General features: G+C 28.7%; 2 protein-coding genes across 2 annotated transcripts; both read left to right on the top strand.

The window, feature by feature from the left end:
* Window positions 1–4,403: 4,403 nt before the first annotated feature.
* LOC114374736 lies at window positions 4,404–7,088 on the top strand. The gene is made up of 3 exons (XM_028332406.1): window positions 4,404–4,777; window positions 5,523–5,754; window positions 6,441–7,088. Exons 1-3 carry the CDS (start codon window positions 4,493–4,495, stop codon window positions 6,911–6,913), a joined length of 990 nt encoding a protein of 329 aa, XP_028188207.1. The 5' UTR covers window positions 4,404–4,492; the 3' UTR covers window positions 6,914–7,088.
* A 5,590-nt stretch (window positions 7,089–12,678) lies between these two features.
* LOC114377037 (probable RNA 3'-terminal phosphate cyclase-like protein) lies at window positions 12,679–15,072 on the top strand. Its single transcript, XM_028335416.1, has 6 exons — window positions 12,679–12,926; window positions 13,054–13,206; window positions 13,303–13,481; window positions 13,567–13,742; window positions 13,882–14,098; window positions 14,506–15,072. The coding sequence occupies exons 1-6, from the start codon at window positions 12,722–12,724 to the stop codon at window positions 14,713–14,715; spliced, it is 1,140 nt and encodes a 379-aa protein (XP_028191217.1). The 5' UTR covers window positions 12,679–12,721; the 3' UTR covers window positions 14,716–15,072.
* The last annotated feature ends 746 nt before the right edge of the window (window positions 15,073–15,818 follow it).

Below are 15,818 nucleotides of genomic sequence, written 5' to 3'. Positions count from 1 at the left end.
TACTCAAATTTAGAAAAGAAAAGTTAGTTAGGCAATAACAGAGTTAGAGGTCGAGGGAAAGGGGACTCGTAGGGGCCATTCCATCCCCCACCCCCACACACTTTTTTAAAAGTGTTTTAATTATTATAAAAATAATTTTATGGCTTTCCTAAAATTTATAAAAAAAAATATATGTTAAAAAAATTATACATGAAATTAGTGTTATCAAAATTGATCCGAACATCAATTCCATCGAAGGACTGAATCAATAAATTAGAGGTCAAACCGGTAGATTACTAATTAGTTCAATTAATTCAATATATATTAAAAATTTATAAAATATATGATATAATATAATTAACAAAATATCATCAATCCATATTTCATATTTTAAATAAAAATATATACTTTTTTTTAAAAAAATATAGTATATAAATATTATTTTTGTCATCTAATATTTAATAATTAACGTTGATCTAATGGAAATTGAATTTTTTAGTAACTAATAAGGGACATGTCTTCAATCTCTTGTTAGACCAAAATTTCACTCTTATTTTAAAAATTATAATTTTTAATGGAATATTTGTGATGTTGAGATGTCGATATATAATCATCCAAAATTATTTTATCTATCTAATTTATTTTGTTCTCATATATTACTATCTCTATTTATATATAACAAATAATTAATTTATTAAAGTCAATTAAAATAATTAAGCTAGTTAATTTTAATTAATAATATCAAGAATTAATTAATTTTAATAGTAGTTATATTTGATAATATTATTTGTAATTTAATGAATAACTTTTTTACCACCGAGTGTAACTTAAAATGTTATTAGGTCAATGAATGTATCTACTTGTGAAATAATTTAGTGTCTTATTAATAAATTTCCGAATGAATATCTAAGGGTATAAAAGAAAACATATAATTAATACATTTAAAAATGAGTTTATGTTTCTATAATTAGAATCAAGAGATTTTTTTCCCTAGAAACAAGATATTCACATAACCGAAAATCATAAATTAACCCTCAAAACATAGAAATCATAAAAGTGTTTTGTCTCTTCCAATAAAATCTTCTTCATATGCATGACTAGAGAATCAAACTCTATATCAACATGTTTAAGGAACTCAATTATCTACTAACTGTATTAGACCTTGTTGATAACTAAAGAGATTAATCTATTGTCTCTTATCTAAAGAATAAAAGATAGTATTATTTTTATATTTTATATAAACATATTTTTTTTAAAAATAGAATATATAATATATTATAACTTTTTATTATATTTTATGCGTAAAAAAATGTAAACTTTATTTATTAAATTATACTTTTTTCTTGGTCTCCCTCAAGCCAAATTTCAAGCTCCACCCCTGGTTATGGTCACACGATCCTCGGGACCTGCCTCAAGGTCAAGGGTAATGCATGTTGCACATGCCCTTTTCTCGGCTTGTTGGTCTAGCCCAACTGAATCATGTCGTACATTGAGATACTAATCCAAAATACTTCAAAATATGTGTTTGAGTTTTATTTGTAATTTCATTCTTATTAATTCTTCATATTCTTTTTGTTTTATTATAATTGTTGTGTAAGATTATTTTTTTCAAAAATATTTTTTATTTTAGTTTTTTAATGTAATATTAATTATTTTTTTCATTCATATTTCTTATAATATTAATGATAAATAACAAAATTTATAAATAAATTAATGATGATATAAAGTTAATTTTATAAAATTATTTATTTATTACTTTTTATTAATTTATATAAATTTATAACGATAATTATTCTAACACGAAAGAAGCAATATGATCAAGAATATGTAAAATAAATGGTGATTTTAGGCTAACTTCATTGATTCAATGTAACATTGCAACAACCCTGCCTCGTGATATTTTGATTCCATGATGCTAACAATTTTACAAACTCTTCCATCACGTTTCTGAAACAAGACCCAAGTGATCGAATAGAATTTGACGGTTAAGAATAAGATGAAAAAACAATCATAATTACATAAAATATTGATGAATAATCTCTGAGAAAGAAGCAATTAATCATGCCGAAAACAAGGAAAACACTGAACTAGAAAAAGGTTGGCTTTCAAGTCCCAACCTGAGATTCCCCCACGAGAACGTTCATTCAAATTTGTCTTTTGTGCAACTTACGCGGCGCAGCATGCATCATCAAAGTTTCGCACTTACGCTACTGCAGTGCTGCCAATCCAATTATTGTGTCCTTAACAAAATTACAAATAAACCCTCCACTTTGAATTAAGGAATTTTTTACAAACAAATCCTTTGACACTAGCAAGCGGATTTATCCATGTCAATCCCAAATAAAAAAATTTCCAATTCCACGTACACTTTACTATAATAAAGTTATCATGATAGTGGTTGGTACTTCAACTTCTTTCATTATTATACCCCCAATAAGTGATATTTAAAACTCTGCCCTTTTTGTCTTTTTTATTTTTCTTCGTCACTAATATATTTATTTTATAATTTTTAATTTTTTCTTATGATTTTAGAATATTCTTAAGTGAAAGCTCGTGATTAATATAATATACTTTGAGGTACGTATAGAGATTTTTTTTTAAGAGATCAATTTTTTCAACTCAACTTATACGGTTAACTCGACTTATTTGACAAAAATGGAGGTGGTAGAGAATGTTCCAACCAGGTTTTATTCTGTTATGGAGCTTGCATATCCCATTAAATATTGCTGCATTTGTTTGGAGGATCTCTCTTAATAAATTACTTATAAAAGAGAATCTCAAAAAATGAGGTGTGGCACTTAATGAACTGGGTTATCTATGCAGTTTTTACCAAGATCAGGAGGAGTTTGTAAATCACGTATTATTTACATGCACATTTGCAACTAAGATGTGGAATTGTATTTATTGCTGGGTAGGCATCTCTTTCTCATAACATGAAGATCCTACAACTCATTTCTTCCAACGTGAGTGTTACCACTTGAGAAAGGGAGGTTTGCTTGCTTGGTGGTGGGTGGTGGATGTGGTGTGCTTCAGTGTGGGAACTGTGGAACCATAGAAATCGGATTATCTTTGATCAAAGTTTACTAGATGTTGATAAGGTGTTCGAAAGTCTTGCATTTAAATCTTGATTGTGGAACACCAACAAATCTAACTCTTTCTCTTTTTTCATTCTATAAATGGCATAGGTGTCCACTGGTATGTTTACAGAGTTTGTAGCAGAAGGTATGATGTGGCCTAATTGAATGTGTTTGGAGATATCATCTCATGTACTCGACACACATGCAGACAGACATGCTACTGTCTGTTTGTATTGGGCCTTGGGAAGTTGTGGATAAGTGTGTCTATAGGGATGCCTTGATGGCAATATGTGTCTGGCTGATTATGATGGCAGAATATTAGTGAGGGAAATTTCTGAGTTATCAAAATTGGTATTGCTGACTGGTACCTACCATATATATATATATATATATATATATATATATATTAATTACAAAAAGAAATCAATTTTTTCAACTGGAAATAAAACTTATGATCACATGCTTAAAAAAGACAATGTTTTTTTATCAATCTATTAACACCATATTAATATATTTATTTTATATGTAGTTGTTACATATGAATGATTACATTAATTTTCTTTAATCTTTACCAAATAAAAAAAGTGAACTTTTTGCGGGAGTATGAGTCACAATTTCAAGAAACCTAGAAACGTTATTATTTGAATCAGTTTTATTTGTACTGAACTATCTGTAATTAGTTAATCGCCCCTATTTGTTATTAATTAACAACTAATAATTATATAACATTTCTAGTAGACAAATCTAACCAATGTCTTCACACATTGGTTAAAGAATTAAAAAAAAATATTATTGATACGTAAATTTATATTATTCATAATTTTTTTTTATTTTCTCTTATAATTTTAATAATAAATATTTTTTTAATTAATGTCTTAATATTGATTAACCAAAACTCTTTCTGTTATTGGAACAATCATGAAGAAACGTATATGCATATTGCTGTTTAATTATGACATGGCAGTTTTTTTTTCATACACATGCATGATTATAATTTTTATTTGAAAGGACAAAGCGACAAGTAAGCCCCACAAGAGATAAGCCCAAAATATAGTTGAGCTTGCAATTGCAACGTATAAGCTTTTCTCTCTCTCTATCATTCTCCGCTGTTCTAATTAGATCAGGATCAACATGGTTTGCAACAGTGTGATGATGATGAGTTGGATGAAATTATTGCAAACCACTGACGTGGATCCATGCTGTATATGAATTTCACCCCAAATATTAATAAATGAACCAATAGGGTCACGCCACTACGTATATGCTACCAGAATCTACCCTTACATGTGCGCGGCGATTAGAGATTGATATATCTCACCACTACTCACTTTTTTTTCGTATATATAAATAACCCTTTCCTTAATCCAATTTCCACACTCTAATTTGTTTTAGTAAAAGAAAAAAGACCACCTTGTTCGGTTGTTGTGTTGTTCTAAATGGGTGCTACCTCTATGGTCCGAGGAGGAGTCACGAGGTTTCTACCCCGAAGGGAATCATTGGGGTGCGAGAAACTACAACTTGGAGTTGGAGATGTGGAGTTTGAATTTCTCGATGATGGTGAGATGATGATGTCGTTGGTCAAAAGTGATGAAAGTTCTGGCGATGAGTTTCGTCAATCCAATGAAATGGAATTGGATGATGATGATGATGGTGAGAGGGTTGATGGTGGCAGCGTTGAGGAGAATAGAAGCTTTTGGGATAATCAACACCAGCTTTTGCAGGTAATTAATTAACTAACATGGCATAATGTTCTTGATTAATTGATTCTGGTATTTGATTCTTTCTTTGTTTGATTTGTTCAATAGATCAATGTTAATGCATGCAAAGGAAATTAATCAATCAATTAATTTTATTGGTACTTCATTAATTCTTATCTCCCACATGCATGTTTCAATGAAGTTTTGAACTACTTGAAATCTGCAAATTTAAATTCAAGTTACAGAAGCTAAAGCCTGTGTTTAGAGTATCCAATTCTTTTATTTCAAAAGTTTGAGTTTAGTATCCAATTCCATATATCCATTGTTTGCATAGAGATTTTTATCATTTCAACTCAACAAGATTTATATCAGATATGATTTTAATTATTTTTAACATCGACAAACTTATTATATTTGAAAATTTGTGAGTAGATGATATACTATTTTTTTCTTCCATATTCTCGATGCATTCTAATTAAGTTATAAACTTTTTCTTGAGAAAAAAAGAAAAAAATATATTTTTTAAAATAAACTGGGTTTAACGTATATATACTGAAAAATATGAACATGAAATACATGATTAAAATTTGAAATATCTTGTTAATTAGAATTTAATACATCGTTAATAATTAATTTCATTTTGATTTAAAACGTAATTTTGATTAGTAGTTTTATCATTTCCATTTTGTTGCTCCAAAATCTTAGTTGGCTTATGAGGTTTTAGACGCGTTGGTTTTGACCAAGTTGGTTTTTCTATTTAATTATGCAGAACTACCTATATAGATCAACTTCTATTGAGTCAAGGATAAGGAATGCCACCAAAGAAGCCGTTCAGGAAATACAAAACGCAGAAATAGTGTGCAGTTGCAGTAGACAGATAATTTCCAGATCCTGTAGAAACTGCTTCATTATAGAAGTCTCAAGACGCCTTCAGAATTCTGGTTATAACAGTGCCATTTGCAAAACAAAATGGAGAAGCTCACCAAGTAATATTCCATCAGGTAAACAGCTATATTGCATTATAAAAATAATAAACAAAAAAACTCTATCTGTTCCCTATTCAAGAATTAGTCAAAGACAATATACATTCATTCCAACAAATGTACCTTTTGATTCTTTTTCCCTTTTTGACATTCGTAACACTTTTTCCTATTTCATGTTTTAAAAATTGAAAAAAAAGCCTTCTTGATAGGTATATATATATATATATGTATGTATGTATAATTAACATATATAATCAGAAAGAAACTATTATTAATTAACAACGTTATCTCATTTATTTTTTAATCTAGAAATCACTTTCATATCAATAGCTATTGTCACTTTCCTTTGTAGCTCTATTATAAAAAATAATTATATCATTTTCCATGTCAGTTATAATTTATATTAGGCATTAGGTGCATACATATTTTCTAGGACAACTTGGCTTCCTAGTAACTATTTAATTAAGGTGTTCGGTACAAACAAACTTTAAATTTATTAGTCCCTCACAAAAATAATTAATAACTTCAAACTTTTTGATAGACGGATACATGTAATTCAGTGTCTAATTTAGTTAGTGAATGAAACAGTATGTGTTATTGTAAAAAAAAAATATACGAGTCAAATTTCTATGAATAAAAAAGACACATATAAGTAGCAGTTAAAGAAATGAAAAGTTAACTTAATTTTACCATTGACTGTGCAGGAGAGCATACTTTCCTAGATGTAATAGACAGCACAAGCAAAAAGCAAGAAGTTAGGGTGATCATAGAACTGAATTTTCGAGCAGAGTTTGAGATGGCAAGGGCAAGTGAAGAGTACAACGGGCTAGTGAGCAAGCTCCCTGAGGTGTACGTGGGGAAAATAGAGAGATTAAGCAACATCATCAAGGTGTTGTGTATGGGAGCAAAAAAGTGCATGAAGGAAAACAAAATGCACATGGGACCATGGAGGAAGCACAAGTACATGCAAGCTAAGTGGCTAGGTTCATGCAAAAGGAACACCTCAACAACTACTTCATCACTTAATTCAATGATGGGGTATTCCGAGGTGGTGATGCCAAAACCAAAGCCTAGAGCATCACTGCTAACAGTGGATCTGATGCTAGAAAATAATAATTTTAAGACAGAAATGTTGAAGCTTCCCAATATGCATTGTACAGCTGTTGAAGTTTTGTGATTGTAATTACTACAGAAAAGTAGGTTTTATTTCTCTAATCTCTAATTAAATTATTTGTAGCAATAGGTTGGTACTTCAAAGTCGTTGCCCTGAATTTGGAAGATCCATTAAACAATTTACCTAGCTATTTTGTTGATTGATACTCTCTTTAGACCTAAATATAATAAAAAAAAAATCTCAAATATAAGTATTTTTAATTATTTTCATCCTTTTTATTGACATCGTCATTCACAAAAATACTTTTTAATTTATTGTGATTATAATTTTAATAACTCATTTTTATTCTTAATATCAAGTACTAATTAATGAACAGTACTTCAGAAAAAAATATTTTTTAAATGTTATTAAAAGAATTTAATGATATTAACTAATTTTTTAAATCCTAAGTTAGTTAATTTACTTATATTAGGTTCGGAATAGTAGATTGTTTTACATATATAATGACACAATTGAAGCTAAGGTTAAAATCATATTTATTTTGCCAATCTCCTAAAGAGATCTACCTAATATTTTTATAAATTCAAAATCTTTTCTTTTTTCCTTTGGTGGGCTAGTTTAATTAAATCTAATGACCTTGCTTTAATCTCTTTATAAAATCATATAGGTGATCAAGGGGATGAATAATTTTTGCTCCTTTATTAGTTCAAAGTAGCATGAAAAGTAATATCTGGAAATGCAGATTAATGACAATAGTTATTTTTATCTTTATTTGTTGTTTCATTAGGATATTATCAATTTATCAAATTGATCACTAGCTATGAAGAGATTTTATTATATAATTTGGGTATGCCAGGATAGATTTTTCTATTAACCCACGTATAAGTTAAAAATCATCTTTTACAAAAGTTAAAACATATATGAGAGAGTTTTTATAAAGTATTTTATGCATAAAGTAATTTTAACTTATATTTCCATAAGCTTATTTCATTTTTCTTTTTAGTTTTCTCCTTCTATATCTGCCTATGAAAAGTTTATTCAAATAAATTCTTATTATTATGTATTGTGCACGGATTAGATTATTCATCAATGAAAAATAATTCAAATGTTATTTATTTTATTATAAATTAATTAAAAATCAGAATAAGAGAATAAAAATATCAAGACAATAAAAAAAAGCTTAAATAAGTTTGGGAGAAGAAAGGTTATAATAGATCTTAGAGATTAAGAGAAGAATTCTATAGAAACATCTCATCATATTGAATGAATAAAAAATGTGTTTAGCATAATATATGGTTCAATATGCTCTTAGCATAATTCATGAAACATTTGGTGATGAAGTGTTTGAGAAAGTGTCTACTTGCTGAAACTCTTCTGAATAATCACTCAAGATTGCTTGGCCTTTGTTAAATAATTATAGAAGAGTTTTATCAAATCAAAAATTAAAAATCATAATCTTAACGATTGAAAATATATTTTTTTGTTTGTTTGTATGCGTGTCTTCTTTGCATCAATAATACTTATATTTACTTTCATTTGATATATGATCTTTTGTTCTTCATTAATTAGTCTAAATTTAAACGATTAATGAAATTCGTTATTGGTAATTTTACTTATATTGCGATAAAGATTTTCCCCCTTGCACTTTATTTTGGTTTCGCCCCTGATCATGATCATGTCGTATATAAGCATTCTGCAATTCTAGTGCTTGTTATTCGAAGACTAGTTTTGTTATAATTTGTAGCCTCAATTTCTAGGATAGTCCTATCCTTCTCTACCTTGAAACATAATGTCAAACAACTTTAGTTTTATCGGAAATCAAATTTTCACCATTCTCCAATCCAACAAATCAAACATCTAGATCAATTTCACATGCTTTAACATAGAAGGTTACTTCTTTATACTTTTACACTTTCTCAATATTCATATATGTCCTAGTTATTTGGATTGGAGAATTTGGAGGAATTGATGTAGAAATTGGGGATTCTGCATCTGTTTTGTGATATATGCAGAATCTTTCCTACATTTAACATCGCGTTATACTACATTGAATTTGGAATCAATGTAAAATGTCTTCCAAAATTGATATAAAACGTGTTTCTGTAGCCGTGAATGTTACATAGATGTATGGGATTGCCATAAAAATGTGTTCTCACAAAAGTAGGTTATGTTTGCATTAGACGATGTTCGAAAAGTAACTTTTTAATTATGTGGATTAAATTATGTTTGTCAAATGTAGGTAAACAATTAACTAAAAGCCAAAAAATCAATTAAAAGTTAAAAAAGTTAATAATTGCTGCAAACTATTTTAAACTAGCTTATTTAATCATAGATATTCGATAAAATTATTTATTGAAGTAGTTAAGAAATATAAAATAATAAAAATAGACATATTTATATTCTTATATAAATTTTAATTTAATTTTATGCAAGGCTAAAAAAATATTTTTAATTATTATAGTTTTATATAAAGATAAGTTATTATAATTACAATTTTTAGTTATTATTTTTTTTCATAAATTACATTCTACTATTAATCTTATATTATTTCTTAAATATTCTCCATCAATTCTAAACTAAACTAAAATAATATACTTTTAAGCAGACATTATATTTTTATTATTATGTTGATTGGTATGATAATATCAATATAAAATATGATTACATATTAGTATTATCCTACTAGTCAATTATCAATATCTTGAATTACAATGTTATTATAATAAAATAAAATAAATATAGTAAATAGAACAAAAATAAAAAAATAAAATGTAAGAACCAAGAACCTAAAATTAAATAATGTCTTAAAAAAATTTACAAGTTGTTAAAAAAAGTTATTTATCAAACACTAATAATATGATCAAACAAGATCTTTTAGTTAATAATAAAGTTAGAAATTAGTTAAAAAAATGTTTGCCAACACATATTATTAATAATACTTATGAAGAAATTGATATAGGTTATGTTTGATAAAATTAATTTAAAAGTTAACTGAAACATATAGACAAGCTAGTAACTAAAAATTAAAAAAATAACTTATTAAATTAAAAGTATTTGATAAAATTAACAATTAAAAGTTGAAAAATGTAAAATAATATAAAAATAATAAAATTATGATTTATTTAAGAAAGACAATAAAAAATTTAAATAAATATATCAATAATAAAAGTGAAATAAAATATAAAAAAAATAAAAATTAGAAGGTAATATTTTAAAAAGGGTTACTTCAAATAATATTTCAAAAAACATTAAAAATAAAAAAAAAATTATTTATCAAACAATCAAATGAGTTTTTCCCTTAATAAAAAAGTAAAAAATAGTTAAAAATATGTTGTCCAATATAACTTTATAAAGTTTTTGATATGTCGTTCCAAGATATTGTTTGCTGCCGTCCCAAGAAAAATATATTGTTTGTTATAACTTATAAATGTATTAATATCTCTATGTTACTAAATATTTTTTTTTTGTTTTGTTAAAAAAATACAAATCTTTTGTACATGTTTTATAAATGAATTCCTTGTTACTCTTATAAAAACTAAATGCAAGTATTAGTATATTGAATTGTCAAGAATAATGTCAACAAAAGAGTTGAAAATTCTTACTGTTAAATAATACGCAATGTATGTTGATTAAATTTATGTACAGAAGTAAAATTGACTTCATGTTAGTATTGAATATTTTATTAATTATATGTAATAAATAATAATCTTTAATGTTATTATTAAATGTTATATTCATTAATTATTATATGTAAAACTTTTAAAATTAATTATTATATGTATTAATATCTTTATGTTATTTTGTCTCATTCATGGAAAATCATTAAATAAATAAAAAATAATAATAATTTTACAAAATTAATCTTATTCTCATTATTTTTTTTTTGTTTTCATAGATCATATAATTAATATTATAAGGAATATAAATAAAAAATAGTTAATATTATATTAAAAATTTAAAATAACAATGATTTTGGAATACGTTTTTTTATCACACATAAGAGTTGAAATTTTTTATTATTAAATAGTACCTCCGATCCTTTTTATACCGTTAGGTATTTTTTTACGAATTGTAACAAATAAGTTATCTTTTTAACTTAAATTAATTTTTATACAAATTATATTAATGATGACACATATTATTTTTTTAATAGTAATTAAATTAATTATTACATAAATTATATTTAAATTAATGATGACATAAATTACTTTTTTAATTGTAATAAACTTAATTCTTATAATAATTAATTTGATTATCTTTATAAATGATAACTTGTATCCAATTAATTTAATTCTAATATTAGAAATAGGTTAAATTGTAATTTTAGTTTTTTAATTTTTCAAATCCATGATTTTGATTTCCTTTATTTTTAATTGTAACATTTAGTTCCCTTAGTATCATAAAAGACTATTAGAGATATTAAATTAATTAAAAATTATAAATCATTAAAAAATTTAATAAAAGACTATTAATCCTAATGTGGTATTACTATCTATTTGTCACGTGCGATAGTGGAGGAGGTTGAAGAAGTGTTTGTGGAGAAGAAGAGGAATATAGTGTTATGGGAAATTATGATTAATAATTTTTATTCATTTTTTAATAATTAATAGCTTTGGTTAATTCATAATTATCTTAATACCTAAACTAATCTAAATTATTTGTTAATCGTCTATCTGGAAGACCAAAATCACCGCTTTATAAGACTTGGGGAGGGAGACCAAACATTACAATTAAAATTCAGGGACCAAAGTCACGAATTTTAAAAATTAGAGAAACAAGCATTACATTTTAGCCAAAAAGATACTAAGTACTATTAAAAATGATAAATTATATCACAATTAATTTGATTATTTTAAAAAAAGTAACTTACATTTATAACTGATAAAAAATCATAAAAACAAAAAAAAAACAAAACAAAAATATGAAGATCACAATAAAATCATATTCACATTATCTATTTGTTTATTGTTTTAAGAATATAAAATAAAAATATAATTCTATTGTGTATTTCAATAAATATCAGTGTAATTGTGTTTTTGTTGTGCATTTAACATTGGGTGAAAAGAAAGGGGCACATGTAGGAGGAAGGAGACAGAAGGAGGAATAGACTGTTTGAACAAAGGGATAAAATAATTTTTTTTAGGGATTTTAAAGTTTTGTAAGAGTCAACAACAATTTTGGTTGATGCCAATATCAACTCCCTTCAGCATATAAGGCTTGGGCCATTAGTAATTGTTTGAAGTCCAATTCCTTGAGAAACCAAACAAAGAGTTGTTATTGACTCCAACAATAATTGCTATGGACCCTTATCAACTTTTAAAGCTCATGGAGAGATAATTTTGCCCCTTAATTCAAACCCATTGCACCCTTTCTTTTCCCATTCATCGAACCAAATCTTTTCTTATTTTGCGTATAAAATCTGAAACAAAATCATGTTTTCCTTTTATATTTTATACGCAGAATCATGTTTTCCTTGTTTTTTTATTTAAAGTTAAAACAAAAAAAAATGAAATTGTGATTCCGTGTTCAAAATCTAAAATGGAATCGTAATTCCGTTTCAAAATTTGTATAGAGAATCATGTTTCCATTATAGTGCGGGGTGCGAACAAAATATAAAATGAAAACACATTTTCACGTAAAAAAACATGATTATGTGGAAAGGGTATCTTTAGAAAAATAAAATTGAGCCAGTTGAAAGGGACAAATAGCAATAGTGTTGGGACCAATAAGAATGGGCGACTGGCCCAGATTGAGTCACACTTTAGAAACCCTACAACAAAAAAATAGACCGAGTCTGAACCCGAAAACCGTCCGTATAAATATGTGCAGCTTGATAAAGTTGGCACGAGTGAGTTTGAGTTGCTGCACAGAATGGGGAAAACGGCTTACAAGAGGCTGAAGGGAAGCCAGAGCTTCAGGCAACGCCTTCTTCTCTCTACTCTCTCCTCCACTCCCATTCTCATCGAGGACATTCGCGCCGACGAGACATGGCCCGGCCTCCGCAACCACGAAATTTCTCTCCTCCGACTCTTCGAAACCGTCTGCGACGATTGCCACGTCGAAATCAACGAAACCGGTAACCATTTTCTTAATTATTTATCGCCAAATCTTATGTTTCTTGTTTCTTAGTTTCATATTAGAATGTTAGCGAGGGGATTCGAACCAACGACCGTTTGATTATTCATTCTGTTTGGTTTGGGCAGGTACCAAATTAAAGTACAAACCGGGAACTATTATGGGTGGCAGACAACACAGTGCACACGATTGCGGCGTCTCACGGTCCATTGGTTACTTTCTGGAGCCACTCATTGTGTTGTGTTTGTTTGCCAAGCAGCCCCTTACTATCAGGCTCAAAGGTATAATAGTAATTGTATTCTACTTCCTATTTATGTAGAAAAACGAAGATATTGTGGTGGTTTAAACTTTAAATCTAAAAAAAACTGTTCGCACAGGAATTACAAATGATTCTAAAGATCCATCTGTTGATACCTTCAAGTCAACGACTTTACCTATATTGAAGCGCTTTGGAGTTCCATCTGAAGGCTTGGAGATTAAAGTAGAGAGTCGTGGATTACCTCCCAATGGTGGTGGTGAAGTTCTTTTGTCTGTTCCTGTTGTTCAGAGTCTAACGGTAAGTTTCTGAATTTTTGATAATTTGATTTGATGGTTAATTTAAATTTTTTTAATGCCTTATATATGTATGTTCTTTCCAACAGGCGGTTAGTTGGATTGATGAGGGTTTTGTGAGGAAAATTAGGGGAACTTCTTTTTCAACAAGAGTGTCTGTTCAGTTTGAATATGGCATGATTAAAGCTGCCCGTGGAATCATCAATCCGCTGGTTTCTGATGTGCACATTTTCTCTGATCACAGATCAGGTCCTGAGGCTGGAAAGTAAGTATGATTCCTTCCATTCAGTGGAAATTGTTGAATATTTAAATTTGAATTGTGGAAATATATTTGGTAGAAAAGTGTAAGTCATATTGTATTGTATTAAATTGTAATTCCTTTTATTTGTCATTTGCTGTTGCAGCTCTCCTGGATATGGGATTTCTCTGGTTGCGGAAACTACGTCTGGTTGTTTCATTTCTGTAGACACTGCTGTTTCTCAAGTGAGGGATGACGATACTTCTGGCCTTGCAGATGATGCGAAACGAGACTTAATGCCGCCAGATGATATTGGTGTGGGGATTGCTAGTGCTTTACTAGGGGAGATAGCTCAAAGTGGAGTGGTAGATTCAACACATCAGGTTAGTTTATTAGCAGTTTCATCCCCTTTAATGGTTCTTTACCAAATGATTGATACTGGTATTAAACTCATAATTATGGATGAAAGCTTCTTAACAAACATAAAACTATTACCCTGGTTGACTGATACTGGTAAAAGAGAGAGAATATAGACTTAAATTTTTTTAGATAGTAGAGATGAAAAGCTATGGAACAGGTAGAAAAAAAGGAAAAGAAAAGAGAACATGCAGCAGAGATGTACCCTCCCTGGAAGTTTTACGACTCAAATTCTATTCTTTGGTGCTGAAATAAGTAGCTATTTCAATTTTATTGTCTTGCACCTGGATTTGTAGGACTAGTAAGATGAAAATTGCTTCCATCTGTGGAACTTTGGCTTACCTAATATATTTTTTAATGTTTTGGTTTATAGGGTTTGTTATTTCTTCTATGTGCTCTATGCCCTCAAGATGTTTCCAAGGTTCGTGTAGGAAAACTTTCGCAGCATGGAGTTGAAACTCTCAGAAACCTAAGGGATTTTCTTGATTTGAAGTTTATTATCAAACCAGATCCAAACTCACAGTCGGTTTTTCTAAAGTGTATTGGTTATGGCATGAAGAACCTTTCTCGAAAGGTATCATAAAGTGGGGTCAACAGTCTGATATAGTTCAAAATACGAGTCTGACAGAATTGTAATTTTGAAGCAACTGCTACTTCAGCACCTGGAAAAGAACTCAAGCAGCTTCAATATATAGTATTATGCCAATGATAATGGCCTACCCCGCTCCCCCTACTCCCAAATGAATTACAGGTGAAGTTTGGTTTCAATTGTAACCCATTGCTAGCAATATATATAATTAAGTGTTTTTCACATGATTTTACTTCCTTTTAGCATTTTTCTGATCCTGAACACCAAACACTTTTCCATTTTGAAGTACTATAAAAGAAATCCTTGTGTATACCAGATCATGCAGTTTATAATCTATGATTCTCCAAAAGCTAATGCAGATAAGCTGCACCATAGTTTATTTCAATGCATCTGTGAGCTTCATTTTCCAAAAAGGCCACATAAATATGACTAGCAATTAAGTAGAATTTCTTGGAACAAACTGATAGTTTGAAGAATCTGAATTTCAAAATAAGATAAATAAATTTGCCAGAGCCTTGAGCTCTAAACATTATTCTGAGCATCGTCTGTCAGAATGATTTCAAAATGTGTAATCATCGAACTATGGCCCTCGAGTTGGTTTGTGGGAGAATCCATGGAGACAATGATGCATGCTCGGATTTGACGTTTATGGCCCTTGATTTGGCATGGGTCATTGGTGTCAAGTTTTTATTTGTGAATGCAGGTGGTGGAACAAAAACAATGGGTTGTGTATGTGAATTCAAATCCATGGTAGGCCGGTTCTTACTTGACAATGGAGTCTCGTAGAAGATGGTGATTACATTGTTGGAGGCTCGAATGATAAGGTTCAGTGAAGTTCCTTGTTGAGGTGAAAATTCTGCGTTTAATTGCTTCTTGCACTTTTCGTCATTACTGGGAGATAGATAACACTTGGATTCGTATAAGTTTTTGACTTTTTGGTGCTGAAAGGGAAAGGTGGATACAATGCAGTTTGCACTAGGAAGTTGTGGGTTCAATTAGGGAGGAATTCGGGTTAGGCTTGAGTGTTTTTTCCTCTGTTAAACTGGTTTTGAGTAAGTATTGAGAGTAATGTGTGATATGGTGGATGATAGGAATAA

Source organism: Glycine soja, chromosome 11 (genome assembly GCF_004193775.1).
Source record: "Glycine soja cultivar W05 chromosome 11, ASM419377v2, whole genome shotgun sequence".
In the NCBI taxonomy this organism is placed as follows: Eukaryota; Viridiplantae; Streptophyta; class Magnoliopsida; order Fabales; family Fabaceae; genus Glycine; species Glycine soja.
The sequence above is the reverse complement of the archived record's forward strand: the minus strand, read 5'-3'. Positions and strand labels throughout refer to the sequence as shown.

Coding starts and splice junctions, on each gene's coding strand:
- LOC114374736 (XM_028332406.1), top strand. CDS start 4,493: ATGGGTGCTACCTCTATGGTCCGAGGAGGAGTCACGAGGTTTCTACCC. Junction 4,778..5,522: donor ATCAACACCAGCTTTTGCAG/GTAATTAATTAA, acceptor TTAATTATGCAG/AACTACCTATATAGATCAAC. Junction 5,755..6,440: donor ACCAAGTAATATTCCATCAG/GTAAACAGCTAT, acceptor TTGACTGTGCAG/GAGAGCATACTTTCCTAGAT.
- LOC114377037 (XM_028335416.1), top strand. CDS start 12,722: ATGGGGAAAACGGCTTACAAGAGGCTGAAGGGAAGCCAGAGCTTCAGG. Junction 13,207..13,302: donor CCTTACTATCAGGCTCAAAG/GTATAATAGTAA, acceptor CTGTTCGCACAG/GAATTACAAATGATTCTAAA. Junction 13,482..13,566: donor CTGTTGTTCAGAGTCTAACG/GTAAGTTTCTGA, acceptor TCTTTCCAACAG/GCGGTTAGTTGGATTGATGA.